Source organism: Chinchilla lanigera, unplaced genomic scaffold (assembly GCF_000276665.1).
Source record: "Chinchilla lanigera isolate Chin_1 unplaced genomic scaffold, ChiLan1.0 scaffold00053, whole genome shotgun sequence".
Lineage (NCBI taxonomy): Eukaryota > Metazoa > Chordata > Mammalia > Rodentia > Chinchillidae > Chinchilla > Chinchilla lanigera.
The window spans coordinates 2,758,481-2,781,093 of NW_004955454.1; the positions used below are offsets into that span (position 1 = coordinate 2,758,481).

The window sequence follows — 22,613 nt, forward strand, 5'->3', positions numbered from 1 at the left end:
CACGGCAGGGAGGCTCCGGGCACTCGCGGGTAGCGGGAGGGCGGTCCCCATGCGGCGCCCCCGCCCCCGAGTGGGGGCTCCGCGGCTCTCTGATAGCCCAGCACTGGGACCCGGTGCAGGGCGCGGGGCAGACCGTGGTTGAGAGCTCCCCGAGGGTCTGCCGGGGACGGTGCCCGGCGCCGGGGTCTACACTGGGTTTGCGTCCGGAGGTGACCCCAGCCTAACCTCGGCCGGCTGACGGTGACCTTGGTCGGCGCAGCACGCTCTGTCATTAGGCCTGACGCCGGCTCAAGATCGGAGCTGAATTGCAGCCCTGGGGCCAGCGGGCCTGTTGACCCCCACCCCCGCGTCCTGCGGCGGTGATCCGGCCGGTGCGTGGTAGGGAGCAGACACCGAGTCGGATCCCCAGGCCGGCGGGTGGTGTCCTAGCAGGCGCTGAGTGGGGCTTTTGCAGGCAGTGTCCTTGTCTTCGAAGTCTGGTCTTTCCCGCGGCCGGAAGGTGATGCTGTCAGCGCTGGGCATGCTGGCGGCAGGGGGTGCAGGGCTGGCTGTGGCTCTCCATTCTGCTGTGAGTGCCAGTGATCTGGAGCTGCACCCCCCCAGCTATCCATGGTCTCACCGTGGCCTCCTCTCCTCCTTGGACCACACCAGGTTTGCAGCTAACTGGCTGGCTGGGGGAGCATCCCGATGGACTGGGTAGTGTGGAATGTTAAGTGCCCCTAACCTTTCTCTCTTTCTTCAGCATCCGGAGGGGCTTCCAGGTATATAAGCAGGTGTGCTCTTCCTGCCACAGCATGGACTACGTGGCTTACCGCCACCTCGTGGGCGTGTGCTACACCGAGGAAGAAGCTAAGGCGTTAGCTGAGGAGGTGTGGGGCTGGGAGATTCACACCCAAGGCTTGGGGCTCCCACTCTGGTGGCATGGCAGGGTTGTGATGGGGTTCTTGGTGGCAGGTGGAGGTCCAGGATGGCCCCAATGAAGATGGGGAGATGTTCATGCGACCAGGAAAGCTGTCTGATTACTTCCCTAAACCATACCCAAATCCTGAGGCCGCCAGAGCTGCCAACAATGGAGCCTTACCCCCTGATCTCAGCTACATCGTGCGAGCTAGGTACATGGACTAGAGAGGGTGAGGAAAGGAGGAGGGTCTGACTTGCCAAGGGCTGAGGAGCCATGGATCTGATTCCAGGCACGGTGGTGAAGACTATGTCTTCTCCTTGCTCACGGGCTACTGCGAGCCACCCACTGGGGTGTCCTTGCGAGAAGGCCTCTATTTCAACCCCTACTTCCCTGGCCAGGCCATTGGTATGGCCCCTCCCATTTACACTGATGTCTTGGAGTTTGATGATGGTAAGTCCTTCACTAAATCCTTTTCTACCCCCAGATGCTTTCTGTGTCCCTTGCCCCTGGGAGATCCTGCCCTTTTGTTGGCTTGAGGGTTCTGTCTGAGGAGGGTTTGGGGTAGCTTTCACAGTCCTGTGAGATGCTGTTCCTTTCAAGCTTTGGGTAGGAACTAGTCTGGCTCCATGGAGTAGGTTGCACCAGGTTGGGTACTAACCCCTGAGGATAGTGCTCATCGTTTGTCTTTGGGTTAGGCACCCCAGCTACCATGTCCCAGGTAGCTAAGGATGTGTGCACCTTCCTGCGCTGGGCATCTGAGCCAGAACATGATCATCGCAAACGGATGGGGCTCAAGGTGATTGGTTGGGCAAAGGGCTACAGTAGGCATCAAAGAGGGGTGGGGAGGGATCTTTCCTGTGACTCTTCTCTTGAGCCTGCTTTGTCCCTAGATGTTGATGATGATGGGCTTGCTGCTGCCGCTGATCTACGCAATGAAACGGCATAAGTGGTCTGTCCTGAAGAGTCGAAAGCTGGCATATCGGCCTCCTAAATGATCCTGTCCAACATTCTGTTTGCCATCTTGCCTGAACAGGCCCTCAAGCCCAGGAGCCATCCCAGGCCTCGGGTGGCCCCCTCTGCCGAGCCTGTCTTTATGTGGGTCAAGGGGAGAGGGCAGGAGATCTGCCTCTTGCTCCAGACCTTCTTTCAGCCCTCAACTTGGGAATAAATTAAATTGTTCAACATACACATTTGAGCTGCTATGTGATAGGCTCACAAGGGATTTTAGTATTAAGACCCACACCTTTACAGGAAGTCCCAGGCACTCTGGCCAGCCCTGCCTCCTATCTGGGAGAACAGACACTGATGGGTGTGGAGCAGAAAGCAGAGGACTGGCTACGGAGGAGGCAGCATTCAGCAGGGTGTATGTCTTGGCACAGAAACGAAAGGGCTTGACTGGGTTGGCCATGGCCCAGGGGTGCAAGAAATTGCTAGAATGAGCCATATAATGTCAGGCTGTTGAACCACTCAGCCCATAATCCAGAGGGCACTACCATCTCACCTACAGGAAGGCCTGGAGCTACTGTGCTGAACTGAGTCAAGTGGTATTTAGGAGAATAGGGAGCTTCTAGCCATGTTAGGAAATCAGAGTAGACAGAGAAAGGGTACTGGGGTATTCTCTTGGGATATATGTGGTGGTGTTAGTGACTTTCATGGAATGTGGGCCCAATCCACAGGGCAAATTGTTGAGTCAAGACCTGACTATTTTTTTTTTTTTTTTTTTTTTAGACAGGGTCTTGGTATGCAGTTCAGGCTGGCCTTGAGCTCTGGTTGTAGCTCAGGCTGGTCTCAAACTTGTAACAATCCTCCTGCCTCAGCCTCCTACATGTGCCACCATCCTGGCTCAGACAACTTTTAAGTGGTTCAGCTCACAAGCTATGTGGGTACCTCAGAGGACACTGACAGGAAGGTCAAGTAGGTATGACCTCAGCAGTAGTTCTGCACCTTGACTTGGGGCTTCTAGCTCTTGAATTTCCCTTGTCCTTATAAGGGGAAGAAAAATACTCATTCTCTGTTGGTGTATCCTCACTGGAGCAGGCTAAAGTCTGGGCAGTGTCTGGTAGATAGCAGCTGGAGGCAAGGTTGATGGTAGAGGCTGGGGCACGCAACCCTCAGCAGCCCCAGACGAGTGGGCAGCAGCCAGGGGAATAAGTAACTACATGTCATGGGGTCTGCAGAGATATCCTAGTGCCCCATCACTACTGGGACTTTGAGTCCAAGTCCACTCTTCAGTAACTACCTGGGCCTGGCTAGGGAAGCCCCACCTGCTGATTTGCCCTGACACCTTCCAGTTTTCTAGTTCGGGTGAGACAGTTCTCACTGACACAGAGAAAGGGACACTGAACTGGCTTATGTTTTTAATGACTGGCCCATGGCCCTTACCCCCAACCCTGGTAGCTCTATCCCCAATGAGCAGCCAGTGGAAGTCACCAAGTTCAAGAGGTGATCCAGGATCTGTGAGGCAAGGCCCATGTTGTCTGTAACCTGGGGGAAGAGACAGGTCATTCCTATTTGTTCTGCACATCACCTCCACCCCCTAGCCTCTTGTACCTTTGATAGTTCCTAGGAGGAGACTGTAGGAAGGGGATTCCAAGCGCAGGGTCTCTGGGTGCTACACATCTCACAGCCTGGGCGGCTTGGGGCATTGATGAAGGTGCAGGAAGGACAGGGCCAGCCAGGCTGGAGAGGTGGAGAGATGTGATGCTCTTCTGCTCCTTTCAGTGACCACAGCTGCCCAGGCTTGGCCCACCCCTGCCCATACTGGTCCCTTGCCCACCTGAAGGGGGCTGGGAAGACTGGAACTGGCTGGCTGGGGGGCTTGGGACAGCCCCAATGTCTGGGGAAATAAGTGTCCTAGTTCCCCATCCATCTTCTGGGGACATTGAGGGCTGCGTCCTGTGGGAGAGGAGGGGGGCTCAGGGCTGTCTCCAGCTACACCCACCATCCCTCATCACCATCAAGGACTCACCTGGGGCTTCTCGGGGGGCTGAAAGCAGGTAGAGAAAGGCAGGGTCCCCATCCTGCTGGACCCCATAGGAAGCAAGACTGCGTTCAGGGACACACAGGCATCGCCCAATGATCCAGCGCTGCACAGCAGGTGGGAAGCCAAACTCTGAGAACACCTGTGGACAGAGCATCAAGGCTGGGCAGGTTCTCACACACACCCCCACAGGGTTCCCTGATCCCATGCTCACTTGTTCCTGGAGAGCTGCAATGGTACAGTGGGGTTGGACCTTCAGCGAGATGTGGGCAGAGGATGCAGAGGACGCACCAGACGTGGCATCTTCAACTGTGACCTCCAACCTAGGCCAGAAAATAAGCTAGGGGTTGGGCGAGGAACCTGGGAGCATCAGAAGGGCAGAGTGAAATAGACCCAGCCTCACCTGATAGGACCAGGTGGGAAGCAGGCTGCCGGGAGCTGGACACTGAGGGCCACATGATGCTTGGCTAGGATTGCTGCCACTTGAGCTGCCCACTTCTCATCTCCACCTGCAATGGCCTGGGCCAGGTGCCTAGCTAGCTCTTCTACAGAGATAAGAGGACAGCTGTCACAGTCAGACACCAGCTACTTCCCCCAGCCCCCTCTGGCTGCCTGTCCTTACCTTTCTCCAACAAGTCTCCAGCGCTCCAGGTCAGATTTGCCTGAGATTGGGGTGCTTTGAGTGTTGGGACCACAGGGGGACAGGGCGGGGAAACAGGGCATATTTCTGGGCCCAGGGCTGGGGGTAGGCTGCCACTGCCTAGGAAAGAGATGTGGAGTGGCTGGTAGCCTTTGCCCAGGTTTCTTTGCCCTCAGGTTTCTGGGACTTTGTCTTCTCCCTCTTTCTCTCAGCCTATGTCGGTCCTGTCTCAGGCCATACTTCAAAGACACACTTTCTCCTCCCAGCTCTGGCTCTTGTAAACCCTTTAGAGAGCCCTGGCCAACTTCTGTTGGTGCTGGAACTACATTTGGCTCACATTTGGGACCTGGAGTACTGAACCCTTTTACTGCCTGTTCTCACCTGTGTCCCTCCTCCATACAGCAAAATCAAAGATGGGTCAGACCCTTCGTGCCCAACAGTAGTCCTGTAGTCAGTGACCTATTCTTGGTGACCTCAGTGGCCTCTCATCTCCTGGCTTCACCATCTACACAGAACCCATTTGGGGTCCCTGCCTTGGGGATCCTTAGAGTCAGGCACACTGATGTATGCCTTGTTACCACCTGCTTGAGGCCAGACCGCTGCAATGAGGTGTCCACACCCAGTGCTAACACTTGTGATTGTCTTGTTCCTTGATATTCTGAACTGTCTTCCCACTAAGATCAGAAGAGCCCTCAAGCACCTGGTGCTGTGCCTGTGCCTTAAGGGTCATTTGCACACACTCCCTTCAAGGATTTTATACTTGCTATTCCAGGGGTCACATGGCTTATACCACGCCCTTCAAATTTCCCTCAAGTGTCAGTCTCTCAAGGCTGCCTTTCCTGCCACCATATTTTAAGTAGCAGCCCTACTGGGGATATAGTTCAGCCGCACAAGCGCCTGCCTGGGAAGTGCAAGGTCCTGAGTTCAATTCCTGACACCAAAAAAACAAACAACAACAACAGAATTAAGTAGTAGCCAGTCCTCCCTCCAGCACTTTCATTCCCTCCACTATCTAATGGAAGCTTATTTACTGATTTTATGTCTGTCTCCCCGCTAGAAATGTAAGCTCCAAGAGGACAGGGATTTGAGAATTTGTTTGGGCTAAAGAAGTGTCTGTCCAGTATTCAGCCAGACCAGGAGCTGAGTACATACTTTTGGTGAATGAATGTGCCTCTCCTTTTTTCAATGCAGAGTTGCCTAGGGCTCTCTTACATTACACTATCTGGTTGTCTTCCTTCCTCTGTCCCATTTGTGGGCTATCCTTCCTCTCCCCAGGTCACTATCTGAATGCCAGCCCTTTTCTCTAGGATTCTCTCTCCTGGTGACTTTGGTTGACCTTTTCTACATTCTATCTTGATGTCTGGAGAGTCCCAGCTCTACACCAAGTGTGTGAAAACTTCCACACCCTCCCAACCAGATTCTGTCTAGAAGCCTTGCACTACCCGGCTCCTCCATCTTTCTCAATCTTAACTACTAACCCTTGCATTTAAACAGCCATGAAACTCGGCTAATTCCATCACCTTAAAATCTCTGGAAACCTCCACTATCTGAATGCCAGCCCTTTTTTTCTAGGATTCTCTCTCCTGGTGACTTTGGTTGACCTTTTCTACATTCTATCTTGATGTCTGGAGAGTCCCAGCTCTACACCTCCTCCTCTGCAGCCCTATCAGGACCACCCCATATATTAAGTAGCAGAGATCTAAGCCTGTCACTCTTCCTCTGAATACCCTCCCGGTTGCTCTTGAACTTAATTTCTCTTCATTCGCACTGGGGTTCTGTGGCCCTGGTTTGCCATGCCTTGCCCCGCTTATCTGGTACTTCAGCCTGCCGCTCCTCAATCTCTACCTTTCTCCACATTTCTACATTCTTCCTCCTGGGAGCCTTCAGAGTCGTCCAGCTTCCCCCATCACTGCCCCACCCCTGTCTGAGCGGCCAGGGCTACTCTAAATGAGCCTTAATTCCAACGACTGACCATTTTGTCCCTCCGCGGAGGCGCCTTGCACCAGGGCTGCCCACCGCTGAGCTTCCTCAGGGTTGAGGAAGTGTAAGCTGAGGGTTCCAGGCCCTCCTGGCGGAGGCTGCAGCTCATGTTGGCTGGGGCCGCAGATGGTATAGGAGACTGACTCCAAGGGCCACTCCAAATTGACCTGAGGAGGGAGAAAGTCCAGGCTTAGTGGTCTCCTACTCTGAACTGCATGGTGCACATATACAGGCCACTTACAAGCATGTATTAGCATTATCCCTATTTAACAGAGTAAGACAAGCAAAGAAAAGTAACTGGTGAAGAGCACGCAGTGTTTTGGCAGAAGGGCCTAACCTTGGGCTAGCTGCCCAACTCTCACTCACCGCCCCAGGTCCCGCGCCCTGAAGTTGCAGCCGGAAACGCCCGGGCCGCTCGGGGTCTGCGCTCAGCTGCAGCCTCCGCAGCGGCGCCTCTGCATCCGGCCCAGCCCCCAGGGGCCTCACTGCAGCGTGCACAGCCAGGAGGACCGTGGCCGAGCCAGGGTCCCCGGCTGCGGCCGCCCCACCTGCCGGCGGCGCCATCTCTAGTCCGCTCAGTCCCCGACCCTCCGAGCCCGCTTCCGTTGGTCGGACCGCTGGGCGCCTCCGCCGACCAGAAACTCTGACCATGAGACTACGTTCCGGGGTTCCGGGCGTAGCCAGATTGTCTGAACTCAGGAGGGGACCCATGGCCGCGCACCGGCCAAACGTGGCCCTTCTGTGTCTGAGGATGTACAAGGCCCGAGAGTCATGTTTGAGTTGGGTATCGGAGGCAGGGTCAGAGTCCTTAGCACCAGCCACAAACGGAAAGCGGCCACGGGCTATTCGCCTCAGAGGCTCAGACGGGTAGAGGCTGCAGTCCCAGTTCTGGGACAGAGCCAGATACACAGCCGGTTACTCCCTCCAACCCGCCTCGGTGTCCGGGCTACTGACCCGGTAGCCGCCGTTTCAGGGCGGAGCGGAGCTCCGGCCAATGAGCGCCGGGGCGGGAGGCGGGTTCGCTTGGTCGAGAGAGTGACAGACAGGGCTCAGGTCCAGTAGGAGGGGAAGGTAGAATGAGCGACGGGGAGCCTCCCAATGGCTGGTCGCGCTTTCGAGCCCGAGGCTGAAGCGGGCCATTCAGAGGCGTGGGGCCGGGTCTGCCGGACGCTTGTTGTTGTCCGGACGAGGGAAGCGGAGGTCGCTGGTTTGCTTGCTCGCTGTGGTGCTCTGTGTCGGTCGACGACAGGTCGGTCGCAAGAGTGAGCGCTGTGCAGGGGGGCGAGGCTATGTCGCGGTGGCAGCCCGGATGGGCCGGCAGGGCCTGGAGTAACGGGACGTCGCCGCGGAGCTTCTTCCCCCGGATACGACGCAGCCCGAGCGGAGGCCGCGGCGCCACCCTGAGGCTCTGAGGAGCCCGCACCGCGCGAAGCCCGCCACGCCTTTGTCCGACACCGACGCCGAGCAGCCTGGCCGGCCCGATCTTGCCAAGCCCAGGCAGGTGGGTGTCCGCCCTGAGCCCGCGACGTCCGTGGCCGCCGGAACCACAGCGCCCAGCAGGCCTCGCGCCGAAGCACTACCTCTTGGGACTCGTAGTTCCGTGGCAGCTTGGCAGGAACCCCTCGCTCGCCGCACTGCCTGCTGGGACTTGTGGTTCCGCTGCAGCTCGGCTGGTTCCCCATCCGGGCCGGCCGATGCTGCAGCACGCTAGCGGGACGGTGGGGGGCTCTCTCCACTCCTTGACGTACGAAGGGATTAGATGTGCTTGCAGAGTAGGAACCTGTGGGGTTTCCTCCCTCCTTGCTAGAAAAGCGGCCCATAGAACAGAAGGGCGCCCATCCAGGTGATTGCAGGGCCGGAGCTTCAGCTGTTCTGGTTCTTACCCTGGCCTGTAAGGGTGATTGCAGGAGTCATAGCCCTTGGAGCGGGTAAAGTGACTCACATGGTGGGTGGGTGCCCCTCTTTCTGGATGAGGATGGGGGGAGAGAGTTGAGTGAGGGACTGGTCCAGCAGCCCCAAGGTGAGCAGAGTCTTGAGTTGTCCCCGTGCCTTTCGAGATGCAGAGGATATGGCTGAGCTGGAAGCCTGGGCTTGCCACCTTCAGGTAACAGGATCGCATCATTTTCGAACTAGTGCTGAGTGTTGAGGTTTGGCTGGAGGAGGGAGAGGAGCTGTGTGAAGCCTGGACATAGGCCAGAGCCATCTGTGCATAGTGTTCTGCTTAGCGGGTAGAAGGGCTAAAAGCAGAACTCCATGGGGCCAGATACACATTGCCTGGCTTCCTACATCCACAGGCAGCACTAGCCCCTCTGGAACAAGGAGTCCCCTCCCCAAGGTCATGAAGCTGTTGGAGAACTCCAGCTTTGAGGCCATCAACTCACAGTTAACTGTGGAGACTGGAGATGCCCACATCATTGGCAGGTGAGGCCAGAGGCTCTGGGGGCCACTGTCTCAAAGATCACTGCCCTGGCTCCTTAGTTGAACCTGGCAGGGCCAGCATGCTCCATGGTCTGCATCCCATAGGATTGAGAGCTACTCATGTAAGATGGCGGGAGACGACAAGCACATGTTCAAGCAGTTCTGCCAGGAGGGCCAGCCCCATGTACTGGAGGCACTGTCCCCACCCCAGACCTCCGGCCTCAGCCCCAGCAGGTGAGCTGAGGTGGGGCCTGCCTTTTCCAGGCTGTGGGATGATGGGCTAGGCTGATGTTTGTCTCTGTACAGATTGAGCAAGAGCCAGGGTGGTGAGGATGAAGGCCCCCTCAGCGACAAGTGCAGCCGAAAGACTCTCTTCTATCTGATTGCCACACTCAATGAGTCCTTCAGGCCAGACTATGACTTCAGCACGGCCCGAAGCCATGAGTTCAGCCGGGAGCCCAGCCTCAGCTGGGTGAGGATTGGGTGGAGGGACCCAGAGCCCCACAGCCATCCCTGCTGCAATCCCCAACTTCCTGTGGTTCCTGGGCTCTGTCTAGTCCACATCTGCTGTCCTGAACCCCTGTCAGCCCTGACATGACCTGTCCTAGGTGGTGAATGCCGTCAACTGCAGCCTGTTCTCTGCTGTGCGAGAGGACTTCAAGGACCTGAAGCCACAGCTTTGGAATGCAGTGGATGAAGAGATCTGCCTGGCTGAATGTGACATTTACAGGTATGCCAAGTCCCTGCAGGTATGTTCCCCGGGTGTATATGGCACTGGGAGCTCACATTACTTCTTGCCCCACTCCCCAGTTATAACCCAGACTTGGACTCAGACCCTTTTGGGGAGGATGGCAGTCTCTGGTCCTTCAATTATTTCTTCTACAACAAACGACTAAAGCGAATTGTCTTCTTCAGCTGCCGCTCCATCAGGTTTGTACCACTCACCTCCCTTCCCTGAGCTCCCTGGGCCCGTACCATTTCCTCAGCTGTGCCCAACCACCCCAACCATGTTTTATCTGAACATCCTCTGTTGGACCAACAGCAGGCCTGGGATAGGTGGTCCTAAGACTGGTTTTCCCACTTCCCTACCCAGTGGTTCCACCTACACACCCTCAGAGGCAGGCAATGAACTGGACATGGAACTGGGGGAGGAAGAGGTGGAGGAAGAAAGTGGAGGCGGAGGCAGTGAGGGTGGGGCTGAGGAGACCAGCACTGTGGAGGAGGACAGGTACGTAGTGGTGGCCCCAATCCTTGGAATGGGTGGGATAGATCAGGACTGCATGCCTGGTCTGCTGGGTAGTGGCACTTCAAATCCTGCTGTGTCAATCTCTCTGCCCAGGGTCCCAGTGATCTGTATGTGATGAGAGGAACAGAGGCCCCAGCTTCATTCAGCTTCAACCAATGCCTGGACCTGCCCGCCTGAGGGGCCTAGGGCCTCCCCAGCTGATGGCCATACCCTGGCGCTGCCACAATCCTGGTGCTGCGCAAGGTCACACCTGCCTAGCCTTTTGGCACCAGCCTGTGGATGTGTCCACTCACCCTTGCAGGATCCTACTGCCCATGCTGTGGCTGGACTAGACAGCACAGGGCCTTGTGGGAAGAGTGACTGCCCTGCCCAGATGGACTGCCATAAGCAGGGATGGACCACAGAGTTTATTTTTGTATTTCTTACCGGGTCTGCACACTCCAGCCCCAAGGGCCAGTGTCCTGAGGCTCCACAGCAGGCCCTAGTGGTCAGCGGCTCTGGTCTTGGGCCAGCCCCTGGTGCCCATCTGTCCCCCCACTTTGCCAGGAGGACCGCGTGCACTGAGTGTCACTTTGCTGCAGCTCATTTGTTTTCAATAAAAGTTTCTGTGACTTAGTATGGATCTGGATAAGGTGGGGGCGGGGCCTGCGTGGGGGCGGGCCCCGAGTCGGGGCGGGGCCCGCCGCGTTCCGCGTTCAAGCAACCGCTAGGTCCTGGGAGCTGTTGGACACAACTGTGAATATGGAGGCAGGAGCGTTGGGCGCAAGCAGCAACCTTTCAGCAGAGGGAGATAACCTGATTCCAGACTCGAACTTCTACGATGCCGACAACTATGACACCCCAGACCCGGGGGTGCTATTGGAAAACAATGGTGATCACCCCACCCCACCCCAGCCCCATGTCCCTTTAGAGAGCAGGTCTCATAAGGGCTCTGTTCTGTCCCGGAAATGGAACTTCTCCAGGCAATTCCTGACTGGCGTAGCACTGTTGGTGACCTTCAGGGCCACAAGTGACAGGACTTTTTCTGGCTGTCTGTAGAGTTTTACTTCCGGGAGCCGCCACAGGTCCAGCAGCTCTTTACCAGCAGCCAGCGATGGCAGGACATGACTTTACACACTCGCGCCCGCCAGCTGTGGCTGCTCCTGCGCGCAGGCCTCCACGACCTTGTGGAAAAGGTGTGTCTTGCCCCCGGCATTTGCCTTCTGGTCTCTTTTCCAGACCAGCCCATTTCCTGGGTGTAACCTGCACGACTCTGGCGGTTCCTTTGCGTTTCCCTGGGCAGAACCCCTCCTCCCAGCCCTTAACAAAGATCTGTCCATGGTGGCCCGCAGGTGAAGACCTCCGAAATGCGTGCAGCTCGTCTGACACATGGGCTGGAGCCACTGCGCCGCCTGGAGGTGGCAGCTGGGCTGTACTCGGTGGCACAAGACCCAGAGGGCGGGCGTTTTGTGGTGCTGGACGGCGCAGGACACCTGCACCTGCATAGAAAGGACGGCTGGGCACAACAGAAGCTAAGGGCCCCTGTAGCACTTACGGGACTGGTGGCTGTGCCAGTACCTCTGGGAGCTGTGGGCCGCTTTGTAGGCTGGGGTCCTGCTGGGCTAGCCATATTGGGCCCAAACCTCGGCCTGCTGTGGCCGAGCCAGATAGGGATGGGCATTGCACCAGGACATGAGCCCATTTGCTGCCTGCCAGTGCCCAAACTGGGTCTGTTGCTTGTAGCTGAGATGAGTGGTGGCCTGGCACTCTGGAAGTTCCGTTCAGGTGGCCGCCGCCTGGTACAGTGTGGGTCAATTGTTCAGCCACTGCCAGGCATAGAAGGCACACTCAAGAGGCTGGCTCTGGGGCCAGCACCTGCCCAACGCAGCCTACATTGCTTTGCAGCCTACGGCTCAGCGGTGCTCACTTTGGATCTGCACAGCTGGGCTCTTATCCATGTGTGCCGGGATCTGCACAAGACGTGAGGGGGGACATGGGGACATGAGGTGGGTCCCTTAGGGAGAGCCACGCACACATAGATAGTCCTGCTGAGTCTGCCGGGCCCCTCTTTCCCCATCTCCAGTACCATCTCAGACCTGGTATACTGCAAGGAGGTGGAGGCAGTGGTGACAGCTTCCCGAGACAGCACAGTGAAGGTGTGGGAGATGGACTGGCAGATCCGGATGGTGTTTGTGGGCCACACAGGTGCGGGCACTCTAGCAGCTCTTGCAGTACATTCTCTCCACTCTGAAAGTGTTCAGTTGCCTGGGATCTCGGCCTGACCAGGCTAGACTGCCCTAGTCAGCTGCAATGGGGCTAACCGCTCCTCCTCCCTCAGTTTAGGAGTGCCAGAGTGACTGTACCTTTCCACAGGCCCTGTGACAGCTATGACTGTGCTCCCAAAAACCACATTGGTGGTGTCGGCCTCGCAGGATGGGACGCTGCGCACATGGGACCTGCAAGCTGAGTTGCAAGTGGGTGAAGCAGCCCTGTGCTACGAAAGGCAGGACGCGCTGTCCTGGCGTGTGAACCGCTTGTTAGCGCCTGCAGGCACTGGCTGGCCGGTGCTATCTCTGTGTGCCAGGAGTGTAGAGCTGTGGCAAGTGCGTGAACTCTACTCGACGCTGGCTCAGCTGTCTGCGCGGGTGCTACACCTAGAGGTAGCGCCCCCGCTGCCCACACCTGTAAACCCCTTGCTGCCCACACGCCTCGTTTGTGCATGCGCAGATGGTTCAGTCCACCTGGTGTCCGCCGCATCGGGACGCATGGTGAATACCCTGTGGCTTGACCCGGAGGACTGCGCGGCTGCGGTGGCCTACTGCCTGCCACGGGAGGCGCTGTGGCTCCTGACGCAAACCGGCCATCTGGTGCGAGTGAATGCAGCGTGCTGCCCCATGAGTGTGTTGCATCGCGTATGCCCGTCTTTGCCCCCTGCATCGAAGCCCTGCTGCCTGCACCTCTACAGCCACCTCACTGACCCCGGCACTGCCTTCTCTTGCTGGGAGGTCGTGTGCCAACACGGGGGCGACCCACGCCGCTGCGCTATGGCCTGGTCCTGGAAGAACAAGAACCGGTGGGTGCCTGGGCCCCTCTGGGCTGTTGTGATCCCAGCCCCATTCGCTTGGCAACAGGGCCGGTGCCAACAAGCTCCATTGCCACCGGCAGGTACCTGCCTGTGATGGGTCACACAGATGGCACGCTGTCCGTGCTGGACTGGCTCTCTTCGAAGACCGTCTTCCATATAAAAGCACACAGTCCAGGCTCGGTCACCGCCATTGGGTCCACCTATAACAACATCGTGTCATCCGGTCAGTACCTTCTCACACCCAAAGCCAGTCCAGGAACCTCTCCCCTCCAGGAAGGTCCAGTCCTGGCTTCTTCCATCCACAGGTGGAGACAGGACCGTGAAGGTATGGCGCATCTTCCCCTATGCTGAAGAGAGCCTGAGCCTGCTGCACACCTTTTCCTGCTGTCACCCAGTTGTGAGGCTCTGTGCACTGGGCAATCGAATCACTGTAGGCTTTGAGGATCCAGCCAGCGCCACCTACGGCCTGGTACAGTTTGGCCTGCGTGAGGGCCAGCGCTGTGACCACCGGCCCCAGGATGACCCGATGGACCACATCACTGGTGAGAACATCGAAACAGAGGTGAAGCCTGGGCCCCCGTGTCAGCAGTCTAGTTTCTGACGCCAACCCAACCTACAGGGCTATGTTGCTGTCCAACACTTAAACTCTATGCCTGTGCCAGCCTGGACTGCACTATCCGCATCTGGACTGCAGAGAACCGCCTACTGCGGTGGGCTGGAACCCCAGGGAGCAGGCTGGGGGTTGGAGGCAGCTGGTTGGGCTTTCCCCACCTCTTCCTCCCATGAGAGCCCAGTGGGGGGGGGGACAGAGCCTTGCCCTCATCACTCCTCATTTCCCCCTCTATGAGCAGGGACTGAACTCTGGCCTCTGGGTACCCCCTACAGGCTCCTGCAGCTGGATGGTGCCCCTCAGGCCCTGGCTTTCTGCAGCAACAGTGCAGACTTGGTGCTGGCACTGGGCTCTAGCCTCTGCCTAGTGTCCCACAGGCTCTACCTTCCCACATTCTACCTGGTCCAGGTGTGCCATGAGAGCAAAGTGGGCAAGGTAGGGCGTTGCATGCAGACAGTTCCTGAATCCAAGGATATAAGCTCCTCTTGCTTTCTCCTCTCTTAGAAGCTGCATCAGAAGGCCCTTGCTGTGGTGGATGATCCTCCTCTACCACTGATCAACCAGGAGTCACTGACCCCCATGCAACTGCAGAGGCTCACCAACTTGCAGGGCATGGCCAGCCTCAGGTCTGCTGGTAGCCTCACACAGCCCCTAGCATAAAAATTCACAATTCCTGAGTTCCTCAGAGGCTGCCACAGACCCATCCCAGACTTGGCATCTCCTTTCCTGACTGGTCCTTGTCCCAGTTTCTGCCCTGTTCCACTGGTAATGCCACCTAGCATCTCACTGTCCCTGTCCCTGTCTGCAGTGTGGATTTTCCCTTCATCCACCACCACATGGCAACACCTCAGCAGCCAGTGGTGAAGGAGGTACAGAAGGACCTGACCCCCTCATCACCCCATTTCCCAGCCCTACCCCTTGCCCAGGCCCAGGCCACAAACCCTCAGTCCCTGGGCTGGCCTGGCCAGCATATAACAAGTCTCATGGCTGTATAACTGACTTCTGATCCCCACCTCAGGACTTGGAGGCCCTACAGACCAGAGATCGAGACCTTCAGCAGTTGAAGCTAGGGCTAGTAGTCCCAGTGGCTCAGCCTCCACCTTCCTGGAAACAGCATCAGGAAGCTTTTGAAAATTATCTGTATCTGATCTATGGCCCTGCCCTGCTGGTAAGTACGGGGCCAGCCCCAGCCCTAGCCATGGCCCCTCCCCTCATCCCAGACCTGACATGGCCATCTGATGCTACCTATGCCAGGGTATTCAGTCTGGAAGGGATTCACAGCAGTGGAACACCTTGGCCTTCACCACAAAGACAGACTCCCAGGACGAGAATGCTTTAACCAGCACTGCCTCCTGCTTCAGCCAGGCTTCAGTCAGCACTGAATCACAGACAGCACCCACAGCCCTGTCCCTCCAGGCCCTAAGGACCCCAGACAGGCGCTTTGCCCGCCCTCCCAGAGTCACCTTGCCTATTCCACCCCTCCACCGGAGGGTGCACAGCAAGGCATCCCAGGTGAGGCCTCTTCCTTCCCACCTGCCTGCCTGATATCATGGCCTCTGCTTTCACCCCCATGACTCCTTGGATGTCCTAGCTTCTAGCCCGCTCTTCCCTGAGCTATGACCTGGGCCTCAGTCTGGATCTACTGCTGCAATCAGAGCAAGTACAAGAAGAGATGACCATGGCCCTGGAACCGCTGCCCTCCCTCCTGCAGCACAGGGTGAGGGACTCAGGCAGGTGGGGTGCCGTCTGCCTCAGGCAGTGCTTCAGGGACTCTAAAGGCTGTGTTCTGCCCTGAGTTCCTTCCCCTCCCCTTCCCAGATCCCACTACTGCGGCAGAGACAGCCCAAGGAGCCTCTCTCAAACCTCAAGGGCTTCTTTCCTGCCACCACATATCCCTACAAGGTGAGATTCTAAGCTTCCCCCCAAGGTATCACCTTTGGGGTTCACTCTTCTGCATCCCAGGTTTGCTGCAAACCCTCTCCAAATTTGACTCAAAGGCCACGGGCTCCACAGCTGCCTGCCTAGCCTGGTGCAGCTATATCTGGGCACAGGCTCCTTGCTGCTTGCCAGGCCAGTAGCTGAGCCAGGGGTTCCACACTACTGGCCCTACATGTACCACTTCTCCCCAGTGGGAGTGACTGGAATCCAGGCACTTCAGGGGAGAAAGTTCAGGGGAAGCTGAGCCTTCAAGATCCATAGTATTTTCATACTCCACACTAGGTTCCTAGGGAGACCCAAGCTTCACCAAGTGCACACCTAGCCCTGCCAATGTGGGTCCCTGACCTCACAGTCTGGGTATCCCCACTTTCCCAAGCCCTGTAGTACCCTCTCTTCAAGCTCCTTTTTTCCTGCCAATTTCCTTTTCTCCTGGGTTTTCTTTCTTTTTTTCTTTCTTTCTTTTTTTTTTTTTTTGTTGTTTTTTTTCTGGTACCAGGAATCGAACTCACGACCTCACGCTTGCCAGGCAGGCACTGTGCTGCTGAGCTAAATCCCTAGCCCCTTCTCCTGGGTTTTCTAACCCCAGGTTCTTCCATATTCCCTGTCCCTGGAGAACGTGTGGGGAGTCCAGCTGTCCTCTGGGTCTCCGTTACTTCCCAATTTATGGAGTGCCCTTCCACCTGGTTTCACAGGCTTCCCTGCTTGTCTGTGTGCTGAGAGCAGGGGCTTCATTTTAGTCTGGTCCTTGGTTTTTGGGTTTTTTTTTGTTTTTTGGGGTTTTTTTGGTTTGGTTTTTCTCCGGTACCGGGAATCGAACTCACAACCTTGCACTTGCCAGGCAGGTGCTGTGCCGCTGAGCTAAATCCCCAGCCCCCAGTCTGGTCCTTGGAAAGGCTTCATTTTAGTCTGTACCCCTGGCTGAGAGACTCAGAATGGTCATTGGGGTGCCCCTGAGTGGTATCCCAGTTGGGCAATTTAAGGTTCTCAGCCCACCCTGATGTGCTCTACCTCCAGCACTGCCCACTGCCCATCAGCTTCCCAGGCTTTGTGCCCAACTCCGTGGTGCTGCAGCAGATGTGGCCGCCCATGGAGGGCAGCTACCTTGAATCCCTGGCCCAGCTTGCCTCCAAGAACAGATTAAAGGCAAGTGTCAGGGATGGGGATGGGGTTCAGGCAGGGCTCACTGTCCCTACAGCCTGCTATATGCTCCCCTTTTCACTCCCATCTCTGCAGCCTGGTCCAACCATGGACATGTGGCTGTCACAACACAGGTGGTCTATAGGCAAGTGGCGGAAGAGATTCATCCAGTGGCTTCACAGGGATTCCAGTGAGGAAGAAGAGGAAGAGGAAGAGGAGGAGGAGGAGGACAGCGAGTCGCTAGAGGCCGACTGGACTTCCCTAAGCCCAGATACACGGCACTCTCAGCTAAATTCTGGGGGGCCAGAGGCTTCGGTAGGTACCCCAGACTGCTACAGGAGGGGTGGGCTTGGTACCTACAACCCAGAGAGCTGGGCCTGCAGCTGCTGTTGCTTCTTCTAGAACTCTACATACTTGACCACCTATGAGGCCCCAGGGACTAGGACCTACCTTGACCCGAAGTACTACTCTGGGCATCTGCCTAGATTCCTGTATTTTTTTGTTATCCAGAACTGGTTCAAAAAGCTGTTCCCCATCTTCAGCCTGGAGGTTTGGGGGAGACTTGGAAGCTTGGAAATACAGACTGGGCTGGGGGATGGGGAGAAGGCAAGAGCCTACCTGGGTGCAGGGCGGGGCAGAGTCTCAGCACACCATCCCACAGGCCTACCCGGAGATGGGCACTATGGAGGGTCTGGCCTCAGTGTTCGTGGACCTGCTAGCAGAAGCCACCTGGGCAGACCGTGTGCATATCCTGCAAGCACTGCTGAGGCTGGTGCCCAATGTGAGCCAAGAGCTCCAGAAACGGCTGCATGGCAGTCTCTTGCAGTTGCTTAACCTGGATCAGCCTCCTAGCCTTGAAGTAAGCTCCTCAACAGCCCCTTCCTTACTGCTCAAACTTCCTGCATTGACCATAGTGCCACCCCCACCCCTGTGCTCAGGATCCTACACAGAAGCAGTTTGTGATGTTGGCCCTGCAGCTGCTCCTGGCCTGCTCACTGGATTCTCGTGATGTGGTGGTGGAGCTCATGTCCTACTTCCTCTACTCTCCAGCTGACTACCAGTGAGTCACGTTCTTGGCTAGTCCTCCTGGCCAGCTGGGAAGGCCTTGGGTTAAGCTGCACACATCTGTCTTAGCCCAGAGCTCAAGAAGCTCCTGGGTGGCCTAGGCCTCCAGGATCCACAGGGCTTCCTGTTCAAGGAGATGACAACCTGGGTCCGGGGCTCACACTTTGACTCCAAGGCCATGCTGCGTGCACACTGCTGCCAGAAACTGGAGGACATGATCCAGCAGCTGAAGGTCTGGTGCACAAGGGCTGGGTGGACCACCCATAGGGAGCTTCTCACCTCCAGACATCTAGAAGTCCCCAGAGAGGGCCAGCTGGGACTGCACTGCAGGAATGCCTGCTTAAGTTTTGTCTCTGTGATTCTCTGACCTGAGAATCTCTGGGAAACCCTGCTCCCATTGGAGGCTTAGGCAAGAGCATGATGTTGGAGCCAGAGATTGCACTGATGAGGCCTCCTAATCAGGCAGTCTTCCTGGGAGAGGGGCAGAAAGGAGTTTCAGGGGCTAAGGAGCTTAACTGATCACTTCCCCTACAGATGGAAACCCCACAGCCGACTACAGCCAAGATGTCTGTGGTGCTGCCCAAGGTCTCTGAGACCTCAGTGCCTGTGTCTCCTACCAAGGAGACCCTTTCACAGGCTTCCATGGCCTGGGGGACATCCACAAGCATTCCGGAACTGCAGCAGGAGGCAACTAGCCCAGACCTCCAGGCCAAGCCCATGCCTGTGCAGATACACACCAAGCGGACCAAACACTTTCTCTATGAGACGCTACAGAGCTTCTCCTTGGTGCCCCAGGCCCGTGTGGATCCCCTAGTGCCACCTGTGCAGCGTGATGAGTTGCTGCCTCTCGAAAAGACTGACTGGTCGCACTCCAAGATGCTGGACCTGTGCACCATTGATGCACTGAACTACTTCTGCGAGAAGCAGCGTATCCAGCAGGAGAGCTTGCTACAGCACACAACGTCACCCCTGCTAGAGCCCAACACTGTGGTACTGCCACCACGGGATCGTAGGTGTGTGTGTGGTGCAGGGGTAGTGTGTGTGATAGGTTGAGGGGCAGGCATTGGGTGTGGATTGACTGAACCCAGCCTCCCCTAGGCACCACCCCATCCTCCGGCTGCAGGAAACAATGGCCCAGAGCTCTGGGATGAGACTGAAGGGTGAGTAGGCCCCAGGATCCCACGTGGACCCTGACTACCAGCCCCGCCAGCCCCGCCAGGCCCTGTCGGCCCACCCCTGCCTCACTACCTGTTTGCTCCCAGGCCGCGCACTGTCCAGACACTGTGTCCGTGCACTGGATGGCACCATCCGTTCCCTGAAGCTGCCACTGCCTCGGGTGGAACTACAGCCCTTCCCCCCAGGCTGGCCCAAGCCCACTCGTGCTCAGCCCCCGCGGCTCCTGCAGCCAGCCCTTCAGCGCTACTTTCTTCTAGAAGACACAGACCCCAACAGCTACAACTAGTGGCTTTGGCCTGGTGCCCCTCCCACCAACTTGGGGACTCGTACCCTGCCCCAAGCCTACCCTGTGGCCCAGAATAAAGTCCAGAGGCTGGGGTAGCACTTCAGATGTGACCTCCTTCTCTCTTGGGCTTTGGGGAGGGCAGGGAAGCTGGGTGGGGTAGGATCTGCGTCCTCCTGCAGAAAGCAGGAACCTAGACTATGTTAGTCCATGAAGATGGAACACCTCCCCTGGTATAGTGGCCTGTCTTCCTGGAGAGGAGGAGACCCACAGTGCAGGGCCGTTCCTGGGTATTAAGATGGGACACTGACCATACAGATGGCTCTCTGCACCTACAGGAGGCCATAGGTGTGCATGTGGGGTGGGGCCTTTTGCCAGCCATGCTGTTATCTGAGAAACAAGGAGGTGGCCTGCTTTGGATCTTGCTACCTAACAGTTCTGGTAAGGTAGACATTGTCTTGGGGTGCACGGTGTCAAAGGGCTCACTTCCTTCTGACCTGGCAAGGCGCTGACGGGACCACCAAATGTCCATGCACAAGTTAGTGATTTGCTCTGCTTTTGTGCAGTTTCCTAGCTTTTTACATCCTTCCACTGAGTTGTCTGAGCAGTGATCTCTCCTGTAAGTTTTGAACTTCTGATTTTAGATGTTCCTTCTCCATGGTTAGAACAGGTCTTCCATTTTTTCCCCTTGTTAGAAATAAGCACCTAAACTGAAACTGTTGGTGCCAAAAAGAATGCACTCAGACAGCAAGCAAGAGGACTCACAAGGCAAAGTTTAAAGTTTACTTCTGCACGAGGGTGTGAGTGCACTCAGACCTGAGGTGGGGTGCTCACCTCCTGGCAGGGAAGTGGGGGAGTTTAAACCCTAATGTATGAGAAAGGCTTGCGATCTATCCTGGTTGGCTAGTTTAAACTGGGTCAGGGGAGGGTCCGAAGGTTTTCTGAGAGGAAGGAGGAGCAGGAGGGGAGAAGGTATGGGAAACAAAGTCTTTGGCTATTGATAAGCTATCTTTGGTCTGTAGCTACGTTCCCAAAATTTAGGTGTTCCAGGATAGGCATGGTGCTCCATGTCTGTAATCCCAGCACTTGGGAGGCTGAGACAGGAGGATCCTTGCAAGTTTGAGACTAGCTGGGGCTACAAAGTAAGCTAAGCCCAGCCTAAACTACATAGTGAGACCCTGTCTCAAAAAGACAAAACAAAACAATGTAAGCATTTCCCATAATTTCAGTGTGAGGGGTGTTGCTCGAGTCTAAAATGAAGGCACTCCTGTTTATATCTTTTGTTTGTTTGTTTTTGAGACAAGGTCTTGTTATACAGTTCAGGCTGGCTCTGAACTCATTATGTAGCCCAGGCTGGCCTTGAACTCATAGCAATCCTCCTGCCTTAGCCTCCCCAGTGCTGGGATTACACAATGCCTAGCTGTTTATATCTTTTGATAGAAAAGACAGGGACACAGTTTCTCATACCCTGACCTGCACGCAGGAGCTCTTCTTAGGGACCACAGAGGTGGCCACTCTTCTCAAGGCCGAGCAGGGTCAGAGGTGCCTGGTCCTAGGGAACCTCATCCTTGTTTTATAAAAAGAATCACACAAGCACCAAAAGAAGAGCCCAGGCTGTGGTGGACTGATGCTATGGTACCAGTGTTCAGCTAGGGCTTCTACCGGTGTTTTTAATTTTTTTGGTCTTTTTTGAGATGGTGTCGCTATGAAGTTCAGACTGGCCTTGAGCTCACTTTGTTTTGTTTTGTTTTTGTTTTCTTTTTCCGGTACCTGGAATCGAACTCACCACCTCGCACTTGCCAGGCAGGTGCTGTGCTGCTGAGCTAAATCCCCAGCCCACAGTTGGGGACATTGATGAATATATCTTTATTTTTTTCCCCCAGTACCAGGAATCGAACTCACAACCTTGTGTTTGCCGGGCAGGCGCTGTGCCACTGAACTAAATCCCCAACCCGAGCTCACTTTGTAGCCCAGGCTGGTTTTGAACTCTCAATGATTCTCCTGCCTTAGCCTCACAGGCATGCACCACCACACCTGGCTTTCTACCGGTGTTTTTAAATGATAAAAACAAGAAACACTTTTTAAATACAAGCATGAGAAGGTAGGGAAATTTAAAAGAAATTTTAAAAACCTACTAATCATAAAACTATATTTACTAATTATTAACACAAAATTATTTTTATTTTTGGTGCTGGGAATCAAACTCAGGACCTTGCGCTTGCCAGGCAGGCATTGTGCCAGTGGGCCCAGCCCCACAAAATTATTTTTAATTGTTCCTCTATACCATATCAAGAGAGGAAGGGCCAGGGTTATAGCTCAGCAGCACAAGCGCCTGCCTGGCAAGCATAAGGACCTGAGTTCGATTCTCCGGTACCAAAAAAAATAAAATAAAATAAAGAGAGGAAAAGGGCAGGTAGCGGAGGGCAGAGATATCTGAAATTCATGTAATTGGAAACAGTCCATCTCTAGAAAATAGGACTCCTACAAGTCAATAAAAAAGTCACTCAACTCACAAAGAATGGGGCTGGGAGTGGTGGCACAGGCCTATATCCCAGCACTTAGGAGATGAAGCAGGAGGATTACAAATTTAAGCCTAGCTTCCTGGGCAATTTAGTAACTTCTGGAGATCTTTTTCAAAAAGTGAGGACTGCCTGGGAACATAGTTCAAGGCTTCAAGGCCTTGGGTTCAGTCCCCAGTAAAAAAAAAGAAACAGACATTTTATCAAAGGTAAACAGCTGGCAAATGAGACATTCCATGTCACCAGTCTTAAGGGAAATGCAGATGATATCTGGATGAAGTGAGTAGAGGTATCCCCAAACAATGAGGCAGACACAGCAGCTGGATCTCTCACAAATGGCTGGTAAGAATAGGAGATGATGCAGACACACTGAAAGACAGTCTGGCAGTTTCTTAAAAATGAAGCATGTTAGGGCCAGGATATAGTTCAGCTGCACAGCAGCTGCCTGGCAAGCACAAGGTCCTGAGTTCAGTCCCCAGTACCAAAAAAAATTTTAAGCATGTTTAAAAAATTAAGCATGTTTCTGGGTGTGGTGGCACACACCTGTAATACCAGCAGTCAGGAGGCTGAGGCAGGAGGATCGTTTCGAGTTTGAGACCAGCCTGGGCTACAAAGTGAGCTCAAGGCCAGCCTGAACTGCATAGTGAGACCCTGTC

The 22,613-nt window shown here is 55.6% G+C and overlaps 4 protein-coding genes across 11 annotated transcripts; 3 read left to right on the forward strand and 1 right to left on the reverse strand.

Annotated features, from left to right (window-relative positions):
• Window positions 1-454: 454 nt before the first annotated feature.
• On the forward strand, window positions 455-2,089 carry LOC102023109 (cytochrome c1, heme protein, mitochondrial; the record flags this gene model as incomplete). Its single annotated transcript, XM_013520268.1, is given in 6 exon segments — window positions 455-651; window positions 743-869; window positions 955-1,112; window positions 1,191-1,351; window positions 1,597-1,697; window positions 1,792-2,089. Coding segments are annotated over 6 exon segments (849 nt in total), but the record flags the coding sequence as incomplete, so codon positions are not given.
• Window positions 2,090-3,244: 1,155 nt separating this feature from the next.
• Window positions 3,245-7,449, reverse strand: Sharpin (SHANK-associated RH domain interactor). 2 transcript variants are annotated; one of them, XM_005395857.2, is made up of 9 exons: window positions 6,868-7,449; window positions 6,494-6,668; window positions 4,504-4,641; window positions 4,285-4,426; window positions 4,096-4,204; window positions 3,870-4,023; window positions 3,678-3,796; window positions 3,452-3,580; window positions 3,245-3,385 (listed from the first exon to the last, which is right to left on the reverse strand). In XM_005395857.2, the coding sequence occupies exons 1-8, from the start codon at window positions 7,210-7,212 to the stop codon at window positions 3,464-3,466; spliced, it is 1,299 nt and encodes a 432-aa protein (XP_005395914.1). In that variant the 5' UTR covers window positions 7,213-7,449; the 3' UTR covers window positions 3,245-3,385; window positions 3,452-3,463. The 2 variants fall into 2 exon arrangements, 1 of the variants encoding a protein (XP_005395914.1); XR_001236235.1 differs by lacking the exon at window positions 3,678-3,796.
• A 36-nt stretch (window positions 7,450-7,485) lies between these two features.
• On the forward strand, window positions 7,486-10,780 carry Maf1 (MAF1 homolog, negative regulator of RNA polymerase III). 2 transcript variants are annotated; one of them, XM_005395854.2, is made up of 8 exons: window positions 7,489-8,002; window positions 8,796-8,922; window positions 9,025-9,153; window positions 9,226-9,391; window positions 9,528-9,649; window positions 9,730-9,849; window positions 10,013-10,147; window positions 10,259-10,780. In XM_005395854.2, exons 2-8 carry the CDS (start codon window positions 8,840-8,842, stop codon window positions 10,278-10,280), a joined length of 777 nt encoding a protein of 258 aa, XP_005395911.1. In that variant the 5' UTR covers window positions 7,489-8,002; window positions 8,796-8,839; the 3' UTR covers window positions 10,281-10,780. The 2 variants fall into 2 exon arrangements, with proteins under 2 accessions (XP_005395912.1, XP_005395911.1); XM_005395855.2 differs by lacking the exon at window positions 10,013-10,147 and having other exon boundaries at window positions 7,486-8,002.
• Window positions 10,781-10,875: 95 nt separating this feature from the next.
• Window positions 10,876-19,544, forward strand: LOC102023430 (WD repeat-containing protein KIAA1875). Of its 6 annotated transcripts, XM_005395848.2 has the most exons (25): window positions 10,946-11,036; window positions 11,204-11,340; window positions 11,497-11,562; window positions 12,050-12,125; window positions 12,228-12,349; window positions 12,518-13,217; window positions 13,310-13,452; window positions 13,535-13,771; window positions 13,849-13,939; window positions 14,115-14,247; window positions 14,344-14,465; window positions 14,648-14,708; window positions 14,858-15,007; window positions 15,094-15,351; window positions 15,431-15,556; window positions 15,658-15,741; window positions 16,792-16,920; window positions 17,011-17,229; window positions 17,317-17,463; window positions 17,576-17,773; window positions 17,853-17,974; window positions 18,049-18,211; window positions 18,514-18,992; window positions 19,078-19,139; window positions 19,242-19,544. In XM_005395848.2, the coding sequence occupies exons 2-25, from the start codon at window positions 11,259-11,261 to the stop codon at window positions 19,439-19,441; spliced, it is 4,170 nt and encodes a 1,389-aa protein (XP_005395905.1). In that variant the 5' UTR covers window positions 10,946-11,036; window positions 11,204-11,258; the 3' UTR covers window positions 19,442-19,544. The 6 variants fall into 6 exon arrangements, 5 of the variants coding, with proteins under 5 accessions (XP_013375626.1, XP_013375627.1, XP_013375628.1 ...); XM_013520172.1 differs by having other exon boundaries at window positions 10,876-11,036; window positions 11,497-12,125; XM_013520173.1 differs by having other exon boundaries at window positions 10,876-11,036; window positions 11,497-12,125; window positions 17,892-17,974.
• The last annotated feature ends 3,069 nt before the right edge of the window (window positions 19,545-22,613 follow it).